This window comes from Pinus tabuliformis, chromosome 6 (genome assembly GCF_031772625.1).
Source record: "Pinus tabuliformis cultivar Carrire ecotype Pingquan chromosome 6, CPIR1, whole genome shotgun sequence".
NCBI classification, from domain to species: Eukaryota; Viridiplantae; Streptophyta; class Pinopsida; order Pinales; family Pinaceae; genus Pinus; species Pinus tabuliformis.
The window spans coordinates 772135969-772156681 of record NC_142292.1 but is presented as its reverse complement, the minus strand read 5'-3'; the positions used below and the strand labels follow the sequence as shown (position 1 = coordinate 772156681).

The 20713-nt window shown below is 39.2% G+C and overlaps 1 protein-coding gene across 2 annotated transcripts in view; it reads right to left on the bottom strand.

Moving 5' to 3' along the window:
- Window positions 1-20713, bottom strand: part of LOC149261004 (zinc ion binding protein) — a 449429-nt gene that overhangs the window by 236445 nt on the left and 192271 nt on the right. For both annotated transcript variants that reach the window (XM_089421537.1, XM_089421534.1), the window contains exon 6: window positions 7469-7562. In XM_089421537.1, the coding sequence (XP_089277663.1) occupies window positions 7469-7562 (94 nt within the window). The remainder of the gene's footprint in view (window positions 1-7468; window positions 7563-20713) is intronic.

The following is a 20713-nucleotide window of genomic DNA, read 5'->3' as shown; positions in this document are numbered from 1 at the left end:
ATTCCGCCCCATTTTTATTTTAACGTAGTTTTTCTTTGTTTTATTTAAATTTTAGTTAAGTTACATTTAGATTTAATGTTTTATTAGATTTTAATTTATTTAACTTTTAGTTTTGTATAGTTTTTATTTTATGTTCTAGATTTTAGTATTTTAGATCTTAGTTAGATTTAGATTTTAGTTTAAATAAATCTTAGGATTTTTAAATTTTCATTTTTTACGTAAAAAAAAAAAATAATAATAATAATAATAATTTGAAAAATAAAAATTTTGTGGGAAATTATTTTTGCCAGTCTCAGGAACTTTCACGTTATATGTTTTATGCTGAGATGCTAAATTTTCAAGTTTGAGATACGAAATATGATATCTGGTTAACAATTTACGATTTTCGTGGTGGTTTTAAGCATTCATCTTTTTGAACTTTTCAATTGCTGGATATCGTTTTGGTCATGTGATTTAGCTGATGATCATGATAGATGGTTGTTGTTCATGGTCGATGTTTCTATATCATTTAACAAGTAATCGTTTCTACATCAATCTCTTAAGGCACTGGTCTGCTCAATTAATCAAATCCATCGAGTCCTTTTTATATCGTATCTCATGTCTCCCAACCAACTGGTCGACAGTTGGTCTCATCATCTCACAGGGACTACCCCCCTTAGCCGCGGGAGACAGGCTTAAACGGAGGGATCGGGGATCAGAGTGACAGCCCCCGATCTGAGCGTTGTCGTGCCAATCCGCGCGACAACATTTTTTGGCGTCGTTGCCGGGGACACTTTGTTCTCGGTGTTTCAAACGACAATCATTCATCTTCTCATCTTTCTCATCTCTCAGTTGAGCTGGCAGAATCAATATTTTGGCATCTTTTCATCACATATCAGCAGCGCCTCTTGGGTTTGTTTCCTGTTTGGGTGGCGACTCCACTTTCTCATTTTTCCTAGACAAGAAGCTTTCCTCATATCTGCTTGTGGTTGCTTTTGAGATCCTAGAATCAGATTTATTGTTCAAGTGGCGACTCCACTTCTCTCATCTCTTAATTCTCTTGAGCAGAAATCTCTTTCTATCATCCATTTGATCCCTTGTTGTTCATCATGGATTATTCATGTAAACCATGTCATTTTACTAATAATCTCCATGATCTTCCGAAAGAGGCCATTTCTAAATTATTTAAGTTCTCGGGTGATGATCCGGTCGCTGTTAGACATCATTTAAACATGTTTACTTGTGTAATGACCATATATTGTAGACTTCCTCAATATAATCATGAAAATTTCAAGATGCGTCTATTTGTCCATTCTTTAGAGGGTGATGCCTTGAATTGGTTTAATAATTTTCCTAATGATTTTTTCACTTCTTTACAAGACATTCTCAATGCTTTTAAAGATAGATATGATAGTCCAAACAGCTTGCCTTCTGCCCCTAAAATTGTGCAACAGAAAGAAAGAGTTCAAGATCAGAATGTGTCATCAACCGGAACTATTGCAGATCAAGTTCATGATAGTGAAAAATCAGGAATAAATGACAATGAAAAGGAAGAGCAAAAGCAAATAATACAAGATTTAATGACGCTGGTGAAAAATATGGAAAGCAACCAAACTAATCTTATCAATGATGTTAAAACTTTACGCACCCATCTGGAAAAACGTAATAAGGAGATTGAGGACACGCAAAATCAGCATGCTAAGGAAATTGAGGCCATGAAAACTAAACATGAAACAGAAATTGGAAACATGCAAGCGAATCATGAAGAAGAAATAAATTCCATGCAGCATTGCTTGATGAACATAAAGGAAGAAAATGTTAAAGTAATAAAAGACATGGAAGAACATCATGCCAGACAAATTAGTGCTATAAAGGTTGAACACTCTAGACAGATGGATGCCATTAGAATACAGGTTCAAAAGTTTCAGCAATTGGAAAATGAAAGAAACCAGATAACATCAATAGATCAGGGGCCTTCTCATTTGTTGCAACAAGCTCCATCTTATTATGAGGAGGTTATTAGTTCAGTTGAAAGATAGTTGATTGAAGATGGACTTAAGAATGATAAAGATCAGATGTGGGCTAAAGAGAGACATATCACGCATACTTCATCTGATAGTTTCGAGACAGAAAGTTCCAGCTCAGCAGTAATTCATCCTGCCAGAAAGAAAAGGCGCAAGAGGAAGAAAATGAGAAGAAGATTTGACGCATCAGACGGCCGCGAGCTGCTTGATTTTCGGATAGGAAAAAGTCCTACCATATGCAAAATTGGACATGGCACATCCGACAAGCAGCCGACAGATTTGCCTGAAAGCAGGCAAATGCTCAGTATGCACTATATTGAACACATCTGATGCCGTGGGGCATTTTTTGTATTGTATTTCTAACTCTACTCCTCGTCTTTTCAGCGTTTCATTTCTGTTTTAGGATTAGATTTACTTTTCATGTTATTAGATAGTTAATAAATGAAGAGCTTTTATGTGCTTAATGTATATGCTGATTTTTTGGATGGACGCTACTTATTTTTGTGTTGTATGGATGCAGATTCTGGATTCTCACATTCCTGCAAGCAGCAACGTGTCCCCAAGTAGAGCCAGATGTTGACCTCTACTGGTCAACTACCCATGCAGTACATCCCCCTTTTTTTGGCAAAAAGGGGCAGCACCTGATCAGCATGTCCGTGCCATCCTGCCATCATCAGCAACTTGATCTTTTTGATTGTAAACCCAGTCTGCATGTATTGATTGTAAATAATCTTAGCAGACATGAGTCATGTATGTAATTTGCCTAGGTGGACCTAACTTTCTGATGATAATCTACGTCCCGGAAGGTTTTTCGTCTCACCGATCCACGGATCGGCAGAGTTTTCCTTCAAACCTGACCCCAAAGCTGGAATTGATTTTGTCATTGGAATTTTAGGAGAATCTTAGTGTGTTGATCTGCTAGATTATAGTTGTGTCGCAGAACTGGGTGATTTGTGAGGGTCTATGTTAAAGGGGTTTTCTCCCTTAAGATGTAAATTGTAAAAGTCATGATGTAATGTGTCCTGAGGGTTGAAAAATGTTTTAAATCCCCTCATGAGTCCTAGGTCCTAGGTCCTAGGTGATGTTTCCGAAGGCTTAGTTCGATGATCCATTTTAAAATGAATTAAAAAATTAAAAAATGAATAAAAATAATAAAATAAGTAAAAATTAAAAAATGAAATATAAAGCAAAAACCCTAACTAATAAAGTAATAATATTTTAAGTGAATAAATCGACGGATGAGATCAAGAGATGTCTTGATCCTCATCAACGGTCGAGATCATTTCTACATGGATCACTCGAACTAGCCGTTGGAGGCATTTCCTTTAAGTAGGGTGCTAGGGGTCATTTCAGAGGATCTGATCTGTGAGTCTGTACTGAAAAGCTCTCTTGTAATCTGATTTCTGGTTAATAAAAGAAGACTTTGGGGTCCAAATTGTGCTGGTGTTACTCTCTGGAATTGCTGTGAGATCTTTAATTTTCTGCATATTTCAGTTTTCAGCCATCAATCATAGCTTGCTTTTTTAGAGTATTGTGAGCACAGGTATCTTGTTCACTTGCTAGGGTTGAGTGTTGCTAGGGTTTCTGAAATAATGGCAGGTATCTCCATTATTTCCTGAAATCTAGCAGCATTTCTCTCTCTCTTTGCTGATGGTTGCTTGAGATGTGCAGGAAAACCTTTTAGTAAAAATACTGGTGGGCGTTTGGGGAAGTTCTGGGCTGAACCAGCCGACTCCCACAGGCTCTTCTGTGCAGAGCCCAGCTGATTGTGCCCTGGGTTAATCATTTTAAGTTTATTTCCTGTTTTACCTGAGAGATTTTCTTTCTATTCACAGCAAAGTTTAAATTTCTGATATATTGAAAATATTGTTGTTATTATTGGTAAATCTGGCTGAAGAGGGGCCAAAAATTTGTAGACTAAGCAGCTGTTTTGGGGTTTTGCTCACATAGGTTTAATTAGGGTTTTCAGTGATCTTTTCCTTCTCAGGTTGCCATGAACCTGTGAGAGCTTGCAGTTCAACTACGTGGATTTTTGTCAGCTAAGGGAGGTAGCATCTGCGTATCTTTATTCAGTACGAAAGCTTCAAGATCTCAGGTATTTGCAAATCGTCCGCCGGGCCAGGTAAAAATCCTAGGCAAATTTTTGACCTTCACTAAGAACGGGTGTATCTCTGAGTGAAATGATTTATTCATTGAGTTTTTTTTTTAGCCTGTATTTTCCAGAAATTATGCATAATGACAGCTGAATCAAATTTTTTCCTTTTTACTGTCGGGATCACATTTTAGTTTGGCAAAATCTTCTAGGGTTTGCAATTGCCGTCGAATTTCTCTTGATTAACTATTGAAATCCTGTCCAAAAGCACGCAGCAGCTTCAAGGTAAGGTTTATCGATTCATGAAAGCTGTCAAAACTTCATGTACGTACGGTAACAGCTAAATTTTTTTTTTCTTTCTTTCTTGTCTTGATCGATCTGTATCTCGTATATGAGCTGAGTACGTGTTTTGGAAACCCTCCATCTCACTTTCAGAAAGCCCTATCACGCAAACCATTTCAGGCGCTGAGTTTTACGCCATAGCAGCTTTGGCCTGCTGTCGTTTTGTTTCTTATGAGCCATTCTGTTCAAGGCGTAGTCACAATCACGTTTTCTTTCCTCATTTGGCTAAACGCATTCTCGATTTCCAAGTTGCTTTGCTGAGCCACGGTCACGATTGCGTCTTTTCTTTTTTTTTTTTTGGGCATTCATTTGTTGATCGGCTGCTTGCTTTAGCGTGCTGGGGTTTTGCCTCACGCCATCCCTCTTCTCTAAACACCAGCAAAATCGAAACCTTGCTCCTGGCAGAGAAACTCTTGCTGCGTTCTCGCTTCTGTGTAACTGGTCTGGCTGCCATTGATATCTGTTTGCTCCCGCTTATCGACATTGTGACTGCGTTTTTTTGGGCTGAGCCTGAGGCCGCGTTTCATCAAGTTCTCATTCCAGGTTTGGACGCGCTGAATATCCCGCAGTTTGGGCTCATCGAGTTTTGGCTCAGGTAAGACTGTCATACAGCTGCGTTGAACCAATTTCTTGCTGCCGTCGTGGTTTGATCCGCTGTTTCTGTGTAGTGTTGATCATGCGTTAGCGTAGTTTTAAAGTTTTAAAGTTAGGGTTTTGTTAATTCTTAGTTTTGTTTTATTTATTTCTTTATATTATATTATGAAAATCAAAAAAAATATGATTCCGCCCCATTTTTATTTTAACGTAGTTTTTCTTTGTTTTATTTAAATTTTAGTTAAGTTACATTTAGATTTAATGTTTTATTAGATTTTAATTTATTTAACTTTTAGTTTTGTATAGTTTTTATTTTATGTTCTAGATTTTAGTATTTTAGATCTTAGTTAGATTTAGATTTTAGTTTAAATAAATCTTAGGATTTTTAAATTTTCATTTTTTACGTAAAAAATAATAATAATAATAATAATAATTTGAAAAATAAAAATTTTGTGGGAAATTATTTTTGCCAGTCTCAGGAACTTTCACGTTATATGTTTTATGCTGAGATGCTAAATTTTCAAGTTTGAGATACGAAATATGATATCTGGTTAACAATTTACGATTTTCGTGGTGGTTTTAAGCATTCATCTTTTCGAACTTTTCAATTGCTGGATATCGTTTTGGTCATGTGATTTCGCTGATGATAGATGGTTGTTGTTCATGGTCCATGTTTCGATATCATTTAACAAGTAATCATTTCTACATCAATCTCTTAAGGCACTGGTCTGCTCAATTAATCAAATCCATCGAGTCCTTTTTATATCGTATCTCGTGTCTCCCAACCAACTGGTCGACAGTTGGTCTCATCATCTCACAGGGATTACCCCCCTTAGCCGCGGGAGACAGGCTTAAACGGAGGGATCGGGGATCAGAGTGACAGCCCCCGGTCTGAGCGTTGTCGTGCCAATCCGCGCGACAACAGGATCAATCACTTGAACCTGATGTTAAGAGCACACAACAAAACGCAAGTAAATGGAACGATTTTTTGGCTAGCTGTAAGAAAAACAAGTTGAGTACAAGAGAAACTAAAGCACAGACAAAAGCATGGACGTGGTTGTATCCCCCCAAGAAGAAGAAAAACCATGATGTGGATTCAAAGGTTTCAAAGAAGAAATCTCTTGATGAGGATGATCAATCTCCTCGAGAGAGCCAACAAGGCCATAATGAGAAAGTTGATGATAATGATAATGGAGTGGAATGGCAGATTGACACCTCTATTGAGATTTCGCATAAGAGGATTAAGGAGCAACTGACTCTTGTTGCTAATGAAATGGTGATGTTAACTATTCCTTAAGCTATAAAGCAATGTGCTGATATGAAGGATGTAGGTGAGATTGTTTCAAAAAACACAAAGGTTGAGGCTACTGCTGAGAATGGGAAGAAACCCACAAGATCAACATCAACAATTAATATTTCACCAAGCTTTGTGCCAAAGAGATCTTTTGACTTTACAAGTGAAAGCCATCGTCATCTGTATTATGTTGTTGAATGTTCTGATAAACCCTAGCCAAAACATTATTTGATTCTTTATACCCATGCACAAATACATTTTATGAATGTGTATTATTGTAACGATTTATTGAAGAAAAAGGAATCCTAAGGGCAAAATTGCCCTAGAACACTACAATAACAAAGAGAATGCAAGATAAAAATTGCTGCACTTGCACATATAATCCAATATATTTTATTCGATGTGTAGTACAAAAATTTGTAAGTGAACATTTATGATAAGATAGGTGAGGAATTTATCATTGGTAGGTGAGTTAAGTGGAGTGATGCTTGAGATGTAGAAGAGTCTCCTGCAAAGAGTTACAGAGATAAATGTACAAATACAAATATAACACATCATCAATTTTTCGACTAGTACCAAGTCTCACCAACAATTGATCGAAGAACCTTCTTATTTATTCAAGAGAAGCTCTAACATATTTTCCAGCAGCTTTATCTATTGCCTCATATTATGAACTATCTAGTACTTTTTTTCGGATGACCAATTTATGGCTATTCAATTTTAGATCCAGGTCAGTGATATCTTACACTATCAACCTTTCCATTATGCATCTCAATCCCAATGATTATTTTTGGTTGGATATGCCATAAATCTAGGCCCGTAAAAATGTTTCAACTTTCAAGCATGCTTAAATTACTCATTTGTTAATGAGAAAGCCCTACCACAAGATAGAAAACCATAGGAAATTCATAATATTATAGTTAAACGTCAACATAACATCTTTGGTTCACCAGATATGGGATTTAATTGCTAAATGGAAACATAATCACAATATTTTATCTTTAGAAAATGGCATGACAAATGGAATTTTTTTAATCTGTATTTTCAAAGAGTACTGTACAATTAAAACTCTTGCAATCTGTAGCTGCTTAATCAGTAATAATACATATTTCATAAAACATATTTGGAAACTTTGGATCTTACCCAAGTAATGGATTCGCAACTCGTGCCCAGGGCTGGGTATTATGTTTTGTAGTCTAGAAGCAATAAGTTGAAGGGCATAATAAATAGTTAGAGGCTGCAAAAAAAAAGTTGTAGACAAAAAAAAATCATGTTAGAACAAATCAATAAATAGTAATCTTTAACAATTCTGCATTATAAGACCATAAAAGGCCTACTTCAACTTAACTCTTAAACGGAAAACAAATATATGAATAGCAGATGGAATCATTTCTTACAAGGAAGTTTGCATATCATGTTCATCGCAAACTGGGAAGTTTTGGATGCTATTCTCATATGCAGACCCTTTTGACTTAGTTCCTATTTGAATGAATAAAGTTCAAATAATCTATTAACTGCATCTTAAAAGGTTCTTCCTAATGAACACGGGGCACAATATTCAAATATAATCAAAGAGGGAGAGAGAGAGAATCAGGATTTTGAGACATTCTCAAAAAGAGTAAACACAATTTTGAAAATAAGTGTCTGATAACATCAGCAAGAGAAGTAATAAGACTTAGTCCTATGAACATGTATTATGCGTGCATCTCTACTTTGTTCTTGTTACACACTAAAATGGGCAACCCTAGAGGAGAAAATTTTCTTCTATTCTTCACATCCAGCTGGCCAGCCATGCAGCCACTGACAACCACCACAAGTCGATGACATGCCATTATATCTCCGCCACCTTCATCAGCCACATGCTTCTCACCATATAGCAAGAGCACACGGAATAAGGTGTGTTTAAATCAAAAGGTACATCATTCATTTTGCAAATCGGGTGCTTATGCTTGTTTGTATTTGAGAATTTGGTATGGATTATGGGATAACCTAGAACAAACAGGGGTTTTGATTGTGGTCTTGTTCCATCACCTTAAATGGGGGGTTAATCTTCGATCCTAGTTCAGTGGGACCTCCCCTAATGGCCCAATGTGTATAGGAAAGGCACTACTCAAGAAGCCCTGATTGAGATAGCATAGTTCCATCTATCCCTATTCCACACTTAACACTTTCCATCTTACATTAACAGCTCCTATTCCACCTCCATTATTGGGGTTCAACTAACCATTGGTTCTTTGGGATTTGGCACACATATATCCTCATACTTGCCTAGGGCTTGGAACTTTTCCCTGGGAGGTTGATGCAGCTAAAAGAAAAGAAAGAGCATATCATGGCTACAAAATAAAAACAAAAGAATATCAAAATGCAAAAAATTGTCTAGACATACACATTAGCATGTGGAAAAAAGCCTAGCATGAGCTCTACCTCACTCATTATGTAATGTTCCTTTTTCTAGTGTTCCTTATGACATGGTTAGGATGGACTTTCAGAGTTGGGGGTAGACAGGTCACAGGTGCAGGTTGGTGTCATCAGCATGCCCAGGGGCTTTGAGGAGTTTCTATGAGATCTGATGGCATTCGCTTGGTATATTCCATCATCCACACAGTTTGCCTTTCATTCCGGTGCATTCCGACAACTTTCAAAAAACAGAGTTATTATTGGGCCTGACTCAATTAATTACACTTAAGGTGGCATTTTGGGAGGAATACTTGACAAAACACCTTAGTGTAATAGCTCGTTGGAACCGGAACGAGAAGATCTACAATATGGGATGGTTAGATATCAGTTTCAGTGACCTGAGGAGACATGGTGGCCGATTTACCCTTTTCCCACATTAAAAAGAATATTTTAATTAAAATAAAAGAGGGAAAAGTGCTCCATGATTAAAATAATAATATAGGAGGTTCTAGAGGGGTCCATCAGATCTATAAAAGAGGAGGACAAGGCCATTGGAGGACATCTTGGATTGGTATTTTCTTCTTATGGAGAGGTTTGAGAACCCGGTTCTCTACTTCAACAGTAGCCCCAAGACAGAAACCCTCAGGTGATTTAGAGAGATTGGGCGAGCACCCATCTCCACTTGGTGAATTCATCCAGAATTCACAAGAGAGCTTAGCAGTGGCAGTTCAGTTCAGTTTTGGTGGAGAGCTAGGGCAGCATTGGAGAAGATTCTTGAGGCCAGTTCTATCTCAACTATAGCAGTTGTTTTAACATGTAAGACCCTAGTTTATATATTATAAATAAAGTTGAGATTTCCTTCTACTCATTATCGTTATTTGCATGTTCTATGTGGTTAAATTTTACATGGCAATCTTCTGTTTATGAATGGAATTTTTATTTGAAGTATTTCTGAGTTAGAATTTCAAGAAAACCCAAAATTGTTCCATTTGGGACATTACAATGGTATCAGAGCTGGTTTTTTCTGCCACCTTGAGGGTTTCTTACCAAATTAATTTAAAAGCTAAATTATCTCTATGAGGCAAGTCCATCATTATTGGCAGATCGAGTTTTGCTCTCTTGGCAGCAAAGTTTGTGTTTTCCCTCCTAAGGGTCAAATAGAATGCTAAAGTTGGGTTGTTGCCAAGTCTGAATTCATATTCCCAGAATTTTCAAAAAGAATTAGGATCATCATTCTTTTTAGAGCCGAAAGTTAAATCCCTTTTCAATCGAAGGAATGTATTGACATCATGGGGCTGTTTGCAAAGTCAAAGAGTGAAGTCGAGGGACCATCGTATGATGCATGCAAGTAATATTGAATTGAATGTGGCTTTAATGTTTTCCCTTTTCGTGACAGAGGAAACTCGTAGAGTAAAAAAAGGACCAATTTCGCATAAGGGAGAATTCTCCGTGGATAATCGGTCGACCGATGTCCCCATGAGCGTTGTCATCCCACCAGGCAGCGGCTAGTTTTTAGTGACCAAAACCGAAATCATTTATGGCAGATTATTAAAAAAAAAATATCCTGGACATGTCTGCTACTTATTTATTGTGAAGTTGACATCATTGCAGCAGCCAAATTAATCAATTCCCAAAGATTAATTTATTGTTCCTTTCAAAGGTCCATTCCAGAGAACGCCATTGTGATTACTGTTGTAGCAGGCCGCAACACTCGTACTCATATGGTCGCTGCGTTGTGGCTCAAGTGGGAGGCCAGTCCACATCAGATAATGACCGGGCTAGATTATCGTTCTCGGTGTCAATGGGTGTACTTGGACTAGATTGACATCCGCAGGTGCAACAAGAATACTGGTGGTCACCGGGATTTTAAAGACAAAGTGTTGAACACTCGCGTACTTAAACCAAGTCGCAGTTAAACCAAGCTCAAGCTAATTAGATTTCGCCGAAATTTTTAATTTTCCACGTGAAATTTTTAAAGTGAAATCAAATAGATGAGTTCGGTCAATAGAATAGCTAGTAGTCCGAGGACATTTGACTGCATGACCGACAGACAGCCCAGGTTCGCGTTCACTGAGTTCTTGTTCGTGGGCGATGATGTGAAGTGTGTGATTCAACCAAATGTGAGCATGGTAGTGTTGGGCATACGAAAGTTTGAACAAAGCATTGAGCGCAGAGATTAAATGAGACAAAGGATTGAGTCGATGTTTCAGTAGGAAGATCGTGGTCGAAATACGAAATGTTATGCACTATTGTGCGAATTTTACTGAGTACCTAGAGTTGTGAGTGGTTTGAGCCTTATCACCATAGGAAAGAATCTCGTACGTGGATCTCACTGTGCTTGGACTGTGATTGCAAGAGGAATGCAAAACATTATGATCGGGCCCAGCGAAGTCAACAAACCGCTGCCTGTAGCTCAGGACGTCTACACAGAGGTTAAACAAGGAATCCAAGCACTCAAGTCATACGTTAGCAGGGAGAAGTTGACAAGTTTTCATGATTAGGAGGGATCCACGTCAAAAAGCGTTGTACAGCAGGAAGGGAGCGTCCGGACTGTCTATGACAAGTTGATGGTTAGAATGCTAACAACGTTTTACAGAGAGTATCATCCTCAATTTTAAAATGGCTCCTATACATTAAAAAGGCTATCATAAACTCCATTGCGTTGAAGACAAAGAAAGTTGATCTTGATCAAACAGAGTCTGGAATTAATTTCTGGGTTGTTCGCTGGGAGCTAATGTTTTCTGCTAAGTAAATTATAGAGCACAGATCTGCTTGTGGGAGCAGTTACCAGGTTCATTCATTCTTATTTGCTCTCTATACACTCAGATTTCAAGAAAGAAAGGGTCATCTGTGTTAAAACTATAACTATTTCTATATTATCAGTTGTTTACTCATTTCTGGGTTTGATGCAAGTGGCATAAATTTATGGTAAATTTGTTCAGCACACCTACAACAGTTTACTGTTAAAATCCTTCACTAAGAAAACTCCACAAACTATATGAAAACATAGTGGCTTACAATGAGCTTTTGAATGCCAAATCCTCCAACCATCAAAGAACGAGTTTTGTGTTGTGAATTATATGTACACCGGCATGATACCTTGTTGGGCCTTGTATATAGACCAAGTAATGGCTGAGTAGAGTATGGGACAACCTTACATTCTTCTATGTATTTGTCAATACTAGTTGTTAGTTGCTTTGAATAACATTGTTGAGTATTGGGATGTGTTGGGAAGTTCGTCAGTCAGAGTCATGCATAAAACATTTTGATGTACTTATCATTCCTCAACTAAAACATGGATCAAACTTTCATAAACTCCCTTAATATACTAGCAATAGCAAACATCAGACCCTTCTCAAAGGGGATTTATGCCATCCTTTAGAAAGGATAGCCAAAGGATGTGCAGAAGGGGCAGGAAATAGGACGCAATTTTTTTGCACTTGGGATAGATTTGAAACACATGAAGGTCACATGGAAAGTCCTCTTCAAACTTGATGAACTAGATTTCCTCCTTTCCAAAGTAAGTCAGTTAGAGGGGAAGAAGTCGATGTGGACTTTGAAACCAACCATGCTAACTTTAATACAACCCAAGTTCTTAGAGGAACCTTGTGAAGGGGTCAAACTTCCAGTTGCATGATGTCTCAGTAACATTATGAGGTTGATCGCACCCATACCTCTTTTCAATCATAATGTTATGAGGAGAATTTCCTGGTTGATGGTAGAGATTTTTCAGGACTTAGATAACACTGTGGGTTTTACCTTTGGGAAAAAAAATTTGAATTTTGGAGGATATGGCCAAGCTCCAAACCTATGACATCATGTTTAATCTAGAGTGTGATGACCTGATTCTTCAAATGTTCCAATCGTTTTTCAGCGTTAAGGAACATCACCCTAACACGGTCAAAGAAAACATGTTGTCCCTTGTGGGTTTTTCCCTGGCCACTGGCCTAATTTCTGGTGTCCCTTGTCTCATTGTGATCTTTATGTTTTGAACATTGTATAGTTACTTGATGAAGAAGACATAAGAAGTAATAAGAAGACATCTAATATTCACAAGTAATTATCAAGAAGAGGAATCAAGCATTAAACTACACTACACTTGGTTTCTCAACACATAACTTTCTTGGAATTCACATTCTTCTCCTTGGGATCTCCTCCCTCTTTCCTATAAATCAAAGAATCCTTCTCTATTTTTAGCTAGTATGGAAGGCTTGGAACGATTGAGGAAGCTCTGTTGATGTTGTAATTGCTGTGAAAATTTCTGAATCTATACAAACAGAAATCCTACTGCAATCACTGGTTTATCATCTCCTACTTGTTATTTAATTATAAATAATGATGAAAAACATTACTGCAGACTACACTGACATACAAATCATAAACTGAAACAATAGATGAGACAAACACACAAGGGACACCGTTATTTTCTGGACAACACGTCCCCGAAAAAACCCAATGCGAGAAAACCGATGCAACAAATAGAGGGTTTGCATTATTAAACAAACAGAATCTGAGTACAACAGGTTGCCTCTCACACCGCCTATCCTTACAGAGAAATCACAGCAACAAGAAATATATACGAGGGTTTACCTCGTTCTCCAAATCACAACTAATCCACTGAGTGGCCTGACTCCAGCAAACACTGCGAAATCCCAGCGCAATCCCTACTTGGGCCAGCGTCTTGCCTCTAGGAGACTGCATCACCCCTTCTGTTGGATCGATTTGCTGGAGGAAGATTGTTGTTCAGCCCTCCCGGCTCAGAACCTCGCTTCTCCAGCAAAATCTTGGACTTCTAATGAATACTCTGCACTGCCACTGCAAGAGACCCTCCTGGCCTGCATCAGCACTGTGTGAGCCCCTTCCTGGGCTGCATAGGTCTCTACACTGCCTCTTTGATGCTACTACTTCCTCTCTGCCACATACCCTTTGGCTCGAAACTCCTTTCCGATCCAAATCTCTTCTTCTGCCCCTCTCACTGCAACTTAGATCACTAGTTCGATTTTCTCAGCAAACCATGCCCCAGAAAAATTGAATTGATTTGATCACTTGGTGTATCTCCAACTGACCCTCAAGCCTCCTCTAATACTTTTCCTATTGATGAATCAATGGCCGAGATTAAGTCCCTAATCAATGGCTAAGATTAAAACAGACTTGATCCTCGTCTCTTAGAAGCTTCTCACCCATATTTTTATTAATACCCATTGATATTTTTATTTTCCTAAGTTTAGACTTAGGAACCCCATTAAAAATATTAATTATTTTAGTAACTCATAATCCAGGTGGAATTTCTCCAAACGATTTCTGGTTTTTGGATATCTCATGTGTTCTATCCCCTCCACAAGATTTCGGAGCTAGAGCACATCCAATGCTACCCAAAATCAACACTCCCTCTTAGCGAGGAATGTGCTCTAACAAAACTTCCCAGTAGAAGTATCACATTGATCCATGAAATAGGTCCTTTGTGTTGCTGATGCTCGTCCTCCTGCCCTTCATCCACTGCACTGCTGCAACCTATATTGTTGCCCATGACACTGCCACTGTCACTGTTGCATCTGTACTACACCTCCCTCTCAATATCCTGCACCATGTTTCCCATAGCACTGCCACTGCTAATTGTTGCACTACAACTCAGTTGCTGAGAAGTAAGACTCTGAATAACCACCCAAAGTTGACATGTTGATCAGTCTAGATACCTCGTGATGTTGAAGCTACCTCTGTTGCTAATCTGTGCTGACCCTCTGACGCTACTGTGTTGTTGTTGTATCTACTTTGTGCCTCCTACACTACTTAACACTCTATTGCGCTGCTTCAGACTTTGGCACTCTAGCTCTACCACTATCGCTCCATCATCCCTCACACCAACTAACTCCCGTCAATTTGTTACTGTCGTTAAGGGCTCCCGTAGCCATATGTGATCCAAGAGTTTGGGGACGTCAAGGATCATGCCTGTGTGTAGTCCTCGCGACTACAGCTCAATATCGCCCCACCTCTTCTCCAAAGGTGCATGAACACTCATGGCACAATCCTCGTCATCATCCTCCTTTTTAGCTTTCACTGGAGCAACGTTTGAGTCAGACTTCTCTTCCTTGCCCTTCTTCCGAGGGCACTGAGTGGCAAAATGTCCCAGTTCCCCACATCTAAAGCATCTGACTTTGGTTATGTCTTTCTTTTTCCTCTTCTGCTGCCCTTGTTGTCCCGCTAATGCAAGAGTTGCATCCTCCTCTTCCTCCTTCTTGACTCTGACTCCTTTGTCGCTACTTCCTGCCTTGGTTAACCGCCTGATCTCTTCCTGTTGAAGAGCTGCCCACATCTCCTCCCAACTGGGGAGAGAAGCCCTGCCCAAGATGCTTTGGACAAAGGTCTCCCAGTCTTCAATGACTGCATTCAGGGCAGTCCTGACCATGAACTCAGGATCTAGTGTAGACCCCACAGAAGTCAGCTGGTCTCGAATCCCTTGCAACCTGAGAAGGAAGGGATCGATTTCTTCTCCCTTTTGCATTTGATACTGTCTTAGCTAGTTCTCAAGCAACATCTTCCGTTGAACAGAAGTTCCCTCATACAAAGTGGTCAAGGCCTCCCACATCTCCCTTGCTATGTCCTTTTCAGCAATATGTGGGATCACATGATCCTTGACCCCGTCCAAGATCATGCACTTTGCCTTTGCCCGGGCCTCCTTGTATTTCTTGAGAGGATCAGCATCGACCGAAACAGCAACTACTTTCAAGGCATAATCCTTGATGTGATTCTTGTCCAAGACTGCCAGGATCCTGTCCTTCCAGATGACAAAGTTGAATGCTCCATCCAATTTGTCCTGATCCCTCGGCCCATTGACTACCATCTCTGCTCAAACAAGTGTAGAACAGGTTCTCTTCTTCCTCTCTTGCAGCTGCCCCAGCAAGACTCGGATCTGGATTTCTTTGGCGCTAGAAATCCTCTAAGGAACAAGTTCTTTCTAGACTCCCTCTGAGTCCTGATTTCCTTCACGGAAATCCTCCCACCAAATAATGTCGAATCACCCATTCTCCAATCCTCCTTTGCCGCTGCTCAACAACCCGGACCTAGATTTCTTTTAGCAAGAAATCTCTCAAGGCAGTGAGTCCCTCTACCTCGATTTTGTCTCCACATGTACTGTTCTACAACAACAACAACAACAGCATCCCACCAGCACCACAAATCAAATCTACATTGCTCCTACTGCTCCGGAAACTGATTGATCTGAGCTACTCAAGCTCTGCGCTGGCCCAGAGAGCTGACGCAGTCACTCCATGAGCTCCTCTCGACTACTGCGTCTCCTCTTGGCTCAGAAAGCTGACGCAGGCACTGTGTGAGCTTTTGCGTCACACCTTTGGCACTGCATCACTCCTTTGGCTGCTCCTCTAGCTATGAAACAACGTTGTCACTCAGACAACTGCCTCTCTGCAGCAGATTTGTTGGATCACTCGGCTAATGGCTTCAGTGTCCTATGATCTACAATGCTCTGATACCATGTGAAAATTTCTGAATCTATACAAACAGAAATCCTACTGCAGTCATTGGTTTATCATCTCCTACTTGTTATTTAATTCAACAAGTTATTTAATTATAAATAATGATGAAAAACACTACTGCAGACTACACTGACATACAAATCATAAACTGAAACAATAGATGAGACAAACACACAAGGGACACCATTATCTTTTGGACAACACATACCCAGAAAAACCCAATGCGAGAAGACTGGTGTGGCAGATAGAGGGTTTGTATTATTAAGCAAGAAGAATCTGAGTACAACATGTTGCCTCTCACACCAGCTAACCTTACAGAGAAATCACAGCAACAAGAAATACATATGAGGGTTTACCTCGTTCTCCAAATCACAATTGATCCACTGAGTGGCCTAACTCCGACAAGCGCTGCAAAATCCCAGTGCAATCCCTGCTTGGGCCAGCGTCTTTCCTCTAGGAGACTGCGTCACCCCTTTTGCTGGATCGATTTGCTGGAGGAAGACTATTGTTCAACCCTCTCGGCTCAGAACCTCGCTTCTCCAGCAAAATCTCGGACTTTTGACAAATACTCTGCACTGCCACTGCAAGAGACCCTCCTGGCTTGCGTCAGCACTGCGTGAGCCCCTTCCTGGGTTGCATAGGCCTCTAAACTGCCTCTCTGATGCTATTGTTGCCTCTCTGCCACATGCTCTTTGGCTCGGAACTCCTTTCTGATCCAAATTTTTGCTTCTGCCCCTCTCACTGCAACTCAGATCACTAGTCCGATTTTCTCAGCAAATCACGCTCCAGAAAAATTGAATTGATTTGATCACTCGGTGTACCTCCAACTGACCCTTAAGCCTCCTCTTATACTTTTCATGTTGATGAATAAACGGCTGAGACTAAGTTCCTAATCAACGACTAAGATTAAAACAGACTTGATCCTCATCTCTTAGAAGCTTCTCACCCATATTTTTATTTATACCCATTAATATTTTTTTTTCCTAAGTTTAGACTTAGGAACCCCATTAAAAATATTAATTATTTTAATATGTAATGTCCCTTCCTAAATTATTTTGGAACATGATTTATTTCTACATTTTGGGGCCAATTTTGGAGGAGATGGGGCCAATTTGATTTTATTAGGAGACTTAGGAGTTAGAAGTATTTGGTTTTGTTCACGCAAGGAAAATAAGCACTTCCTAAGCCAATAGTTCGAATTGCATGAGAGGGAAAATCGATGGCATAGTCACAGACCCACGAAGGAGGGAAAATGGAGAGAAAAAGGCTCCATGAAATCTATAAAAGGAAGGCAACACTCCTCATTTCATCATTCTTGGCTTATTGAATTTGATTTTGTTTCTCGAGTTATTTAGCCGGGTCACTTGTTGTTTAGCAAGAGTTTTCCAAGCGGAGAACTCACCCTCTCTTCAGGGGACTTCAAGTACCACCCTAGCGAGGTTCATCCATTATCATCCGAAAGAGATTTATAGAGAAATTTCCAGCATTTGTATACAGTTCACCCCAACAGTGCGTATTTTTGGAGGACGTAGTAGTGTATCTAGTGTGACCATTGCAGCATTCTACCGAAGGACTATTTCTTGCTAGGAGAAATAAGGGAAGTATTGGTGGAGTTGATTGCTACATTTTCGGAGTGTTTGAGGAGGATTTTTCTGGTGTATTGGCGGGCATTGTGCTTCAGCAGATTTGGAGGGCATAGGGCCTTTTGGGGGTCGAATTTGGAAGGTCAAAACCAGACCAAACCATTTCTGGGTTTTTTTGGGTTTTTGACAAGGACCCCAAATATAAATTTGCAGAATTTTCTGAGCACTAGAGGTGGGGTTTTCAGCCATATCTTTGCAGCAGACAGTGCATAATTGCTGGGGATTGCACAGTGCCTTTGGAGGCCGAATTTGGAAGGTCAAAATCCAGCCAAACCATTTCTGGGTTTTTCTAGGTTTTGGACAAGGATCCCAGATATAAAGTTTCAGAATTTTCTGAGCACCGAAAGTGGGGTTTTCAGCCATATCTTTGCAGTAGACAGTGCAGAATTGTTGGGGATTGCACAGTGCCTTTGGGGGTCGATTTTGGGAGGTCAAAATCAGGCCAAACCATTTCTGGGTTTTTGTGGGTTTTGGTCAAGGAGCTTGGGGCTGAATTTGTAGCATTTTCCAAGTAGCGGAAGTGGGGTTTCTTACAATTCCTTTCCAGCCAGCAATGCAGTTTTTTGGGTAGCACAGAGCATTAGAGCAGCCATTTTTCGGTACTTGATATCATTGTCTCATCACCTAGATTCTGTCATGCTTGCCATTGAGGCAAGCCCAAGTGCATTCATCCATACTATTGTACTGCTCCATTGATTAATAAAATGGCTCAGCTGGTTCTTACTTCTGGAGTTTTAATAAGCATTTGTTGATTGTTTTTATTTCCTGTGTCACAAATCGATTTTGTTTTGCATATCATTGTTTATTTAAGTTTGGAACATTATATAATAACTCACAATCCGGGTGGAATTTCTCCAAACGATTCCTAGGTTTTGGAGGTCTCATGTGTTCTAGCCCCTCCACAAGATTTCAGATCTAGAGCACATCCGATGCTACCCAAAATCGACAATTTCTCTATCATTTTGAAATAAAAAGGCTTTGGAGGCTACATGGTGTATTGATCATTTTATGGTGGCTTGAATCTCATGTGAGGTATAATTGTTTATATTGCATTGCCTTAAAATTATTTGTTATAGTAAGCCTTTAAAGGGGCATTGCTTCCCATAGGAGAAGAAAAACAATTTGGTTGTTTGTATATCTTCTTGTTGGCTTGTATTTTGGAATTAAAAGTTACATGTACTTCTAGTTTGATTGTCATGTTCTTTCCAAATTTCAATTATAAGATTTCACCTATTTTAACTACTCTATTGGCAAGATTTTAACAATTTGCAGGTGCAACAAGATCGAAGGACTTAATCCTCCTTGGGTGGAGTATCCATTGCTCTTCAACGCATAAGAAGCTTTATTCCCACCAAGCACCAAGTCTAGTCTCCAATTGCTTGAAGATTTCACCCAACTTCTCTCCCTCTCTTCTTACATACAAATTCTAAAAAATCTCATAAAATTCTTGGTTCACATTTATGAAATTTATTGTCAAATCTAGCAATTTAAAGTGCTAATTTGTTGTTGTCCTAGCAGGCAAAAATCAGCTAGGAAAGGTTGATTTACATTGACTTTTCTTAGTTGTCTTAGAGTAGATTTTACTTGGAGCTTTCCATACTTTTTTCTACTAACAATTGCATGTGTTCCCAAAGTGTTTTGTGACATCTTTCACTAGTTTTGTTCACTGATTTTTTGCAAGTTCGTGAACATTGAAGGGGAGGTGTTGTCGGATTTTTATCAAATTGGACCATCCAAGGCACCTAGAAGAAAACCACAAATTTCCCCTTTGTAAAAGAAATAAAAACCATTTTTTCCCTTCTTTCATAAGAGATACCTAGCATAACAATAACCATCATAATTTGAGGGAGCTAGGAGAGTCTCCTAGGCATCCCATTCCCCCTACCCAACGAGGGTCTTGTGTGTTTTTGCCTCATTTTTGTGGTTTGCTTAATTTGGTTAAAATTAACTTAAAAGAATAAACCCATGCACCACAAAACATTCATTTTTTAGCTTAGATTTCATTTTATTTACAGATTTCATTTCTTTATGTTTTAGATCAGGTTTCCACATTTGCAAAAGTAGTGAATCTTTCCCCTCCAAGTATTGTTATGTTGTCGGCCATTGCAAGCGACGATTTATCCTTGGAATGATTCAGGGAGGACTTGTGTAGGTTGAATAGTTTAATAGGGAAGATCTCTGAGACATTTATTGTGAGTTTGGGAAAAAGACTGTTGACTTGTGAAATCAGGGGAATACTCATTGAAGATAAGCTTCTTCCCGTTGGATCTCTAAGCAACCTTCTCAATCCTATTCAAAGGATAAGGGTGAAGGAGGAAACAAACATTAGAGTAGTTTTATTTTCTTGCAATCACACAGGTCGCATACACGCCTTTCCATTTTGCACCCACTAATAACTCAGAGTGAAATCAACTTAATGAAATTTACTAAGAGCACACTCCAAAACATTTCGATAGCATACTTCATTGGGCCACGATTACATCGCCCAAGTTTCTTTTCAACAACAGAAGCATTTACTTTTGGCACCAGTCTATCTTGCTATTTATTTTTGTCATTTGATTATAGGCTTGTCAATCATATGTTGTTGGTTAATGTACTCTTCTGTAATCAAATTAACTCCTCAAATAATTTCTTATTTGATATATCTTAATCAGCGTTAGTTATTTTTAGAGACTACCCCCCTTGGCTTCGCTAGGAGTTAGCCTAGACGGAGGAGTCAAGATTGAGTGACAACAACTCGATTTGAGACTTGCCCCCAAGGCCACACTTAGTGGATTAAATATTTCTTCCACATAATCGAAGGAGTGGATAAGTTAGTAACACCTCACCAGCTCCCTTCTACATTGTAGGCTAGGGTAAAA